Source organism: Eurytemora carolleeae, unplaced genomic scaffold (assembly GCF_000591075.1).
Source record: "Eurytemora carolleeae unplaced genomic scaffold, Eaff_2.0 scaffold1469, whole genome shotgun sequence".
Classification (NCBI taxonomy): Eukaryota; Metazoa; Arthropoda; class Copepoda; order Calanoida; family Temoridae; genus Eurytemora; species Eurytemora carolleeae.
In genome coordinates, this window is record NW_019397621.1 from 39,362 (window position 1) to 41,306 (window position 1,945).

The 1,945-nt window shown below is 40.4% G+C and overlaps 2 protein-coding genes across 2 annotated transcripts in view; both read left to right on the forward strand.

Moving 5' to 3' along the window:
• LOC111715222 (ATP synthase lipid-binding protein, mitochondrial-like) overlaps window positions 1-1,464 on the forward strand; it is a 23,771-nt gene extending 22,307 nt beyond the window's left edge. The window contains exons 3-4 of the mRNA XM_023490527.1: window positions 369-600; window positions 1,215-1,464. Coding sequence (XP_023346295.1) covers window positions 380-600; window positions 1,215-1,329 — 336 coding nt within the window. The 5' untranslated portion in view covers window positions 369-379 and the 3' untranslated portion in view covers window positions 1,330-1,464. The remainder of the gene's footprint in view (window positions 1-368; window positions 601-1,214) is intronic.
• Window positions 1,458-1,945, forward strand: part of LOC111715223 (ATP synthase lipid-binding protein, mitochondrial-like) — a 2,306-nt gene continuing 1,818 nt past the window's right edge. The window contains exon 1 of the mRNA XM_023490528.1: window positions 1,458-1,570. Coding sequence (XP_023346296.1) covers window positions 1,471-1,570 — 100 coding nt within the window. The 5' untranslated portion in view covers window positions 1,458-1,470. The remainder of the gene's footprint in view (window positions 1,571-1,945) is intronic.

The following is a 1,945-nucleotide window of genomic DNA, read 5'->3' on the forward strand; positions in this document are numbered from 1 at the left end:
GGGGGGGGTGGGTCTAAAAATCGTACATTTGGAACTTGGTATTTTTTTTAGGTTATTATTAAAGGTTAGGATGGGCTAAGACAATTTCTGGGCCTAGCGGTGCGGCTAGAACAGGTTAGGGACCGAGCGCTGCGACGAAGAAAGGCAAGGGGGCCGAGCGCTGTGACTAGGACAGGCTAGGGAGCCGGGCGCTGCGGCCACATGACCAATTATATCTATGTGTTAAATATGAGATTCATGTACAAAATTGAAAGGGGGGGGGGTTCCAAAAATAGTTCTCTAGGAAATTACCTCGTGTCCTAGGGTAGATCCGCCAGTTGTTTCTTTAAAGTAAAACTACAGCTTATTTAATAAATTTCTCCTTTCATCAGAGAAAAACATGTCCGCCCTTGCTCGTCTTGCTGTCACCCCATGCAGCCGCATGATGATGATGCCCCGTCTTCAGCTGTCCGCTGTCAGGGCTATCCAGACCTCCGCTGTCAGCAAGGATATTGACTCCGCTGCAAAGTTCATCGGAGCCGGAGCCGCAACTGTTGGAGTTGCTGGATCCGGAGCTGGGATTGGATCCGTGTTTGGCTCTCTTATTATCGGATATGCTAGGTTAGTACATGGTGTCCCACATTAATCAGAATCAGAAAATTTAAAAGAACGAATCATTAAAGAAATTGTAAAAGCCTATTTTTAAATTATGCACGCAGAAAACACCAGTTTTTCGAATATTATGTGCGTATTTCAACGTCAAATCTTACTAATATGATATGGAACGCTCTGTACAGTGTACAATAGAGATAGGATTTATTAATGAATTGGAAGGAGTAAATAAACTATTTTTTTTGCTATTTATTAAAATTGAATATTGTTTTTTTTCTCTGTGATATGTAATTACTGTTTTTTTTGGGTTTTTTTCAATTTCTTTTTGGTATTCCCCCCCCCCCCCCCCNTTTTTCAGAGAACACTTTATTTTTTTAAGTTCAAAGAAAAAAAAAACTATCTTTCTTTAGCTTTGAGAATATTCTGTTACTTTCTTAATAGCAGGGCCGGGGTGTATATTATTAATAAAAAATCCTCCCCCCTCCATTTTGTCCCCCCAATTCCCCCCGAAAACCTACCTTAAAAGGCAAACTTAACTACAAGGAGTAGGGGGGGATGAATGTAAGAAAATATACACCCCTGCTTTAAAGCTTGAGTAACTTATTTATTCTATTATTTTCCAGGAACCCCAGCCTTAAGCAGCAGTTGTTTTCCTACGCTATCCTGGGATTTGCTCTCTCTGAAGCTATGGGCCTCTTCTGTCTTATGATGGCCTTCCTCCTCCTCTTCGCTTTCTAAACATCGAGAAGTAAATCCGCAATTTGTCCATCATTGATTGCGATTAGTTGATTTGTAGAATACTCTGTAGTTTACCCTAGTATTGTTATCTGCGCTTTATTCACTGAAATATTATAAACCTGACATGTTTACAGATTAGAAATGTCTGCTCTGGCCCGTATTGCTCTGACCCCCTGCGGTAGGTCTATGTTGACCCGGATGAATGTCCCCCTAGCAGCTAGAGCTATGCAGACCTCTGCAGGTAGTTATATGACTTTTTTTTAAGGGACAGACCGGCTATGTAAGGTAGTTGAACTGAGTATGCAGTGTTGTGGAAAGCTTCTTTAGATTTCATTTGAGACATACAAAACTTTTTAAAGATCTGTAAATCCTGAGTCTGCGCGCAAATTCGACGTTTGAAACTCCTACTTTAGGGTTGGATACGTTTTCATAATTCATTTTTTTGCATACTCAGTTTAACTTCCTTACATAGCCGGTCTGTCCCTTTAAAGGAACTAAACACGCAATTTCAAACGATCTCATTCATACAGTGGCATGTCCGGTTTACATATTTACCATTAATGAATAACCTTCATTTTTCTTGCTGAAAACTCAGGAGGGGTGTATATTTTTCTGA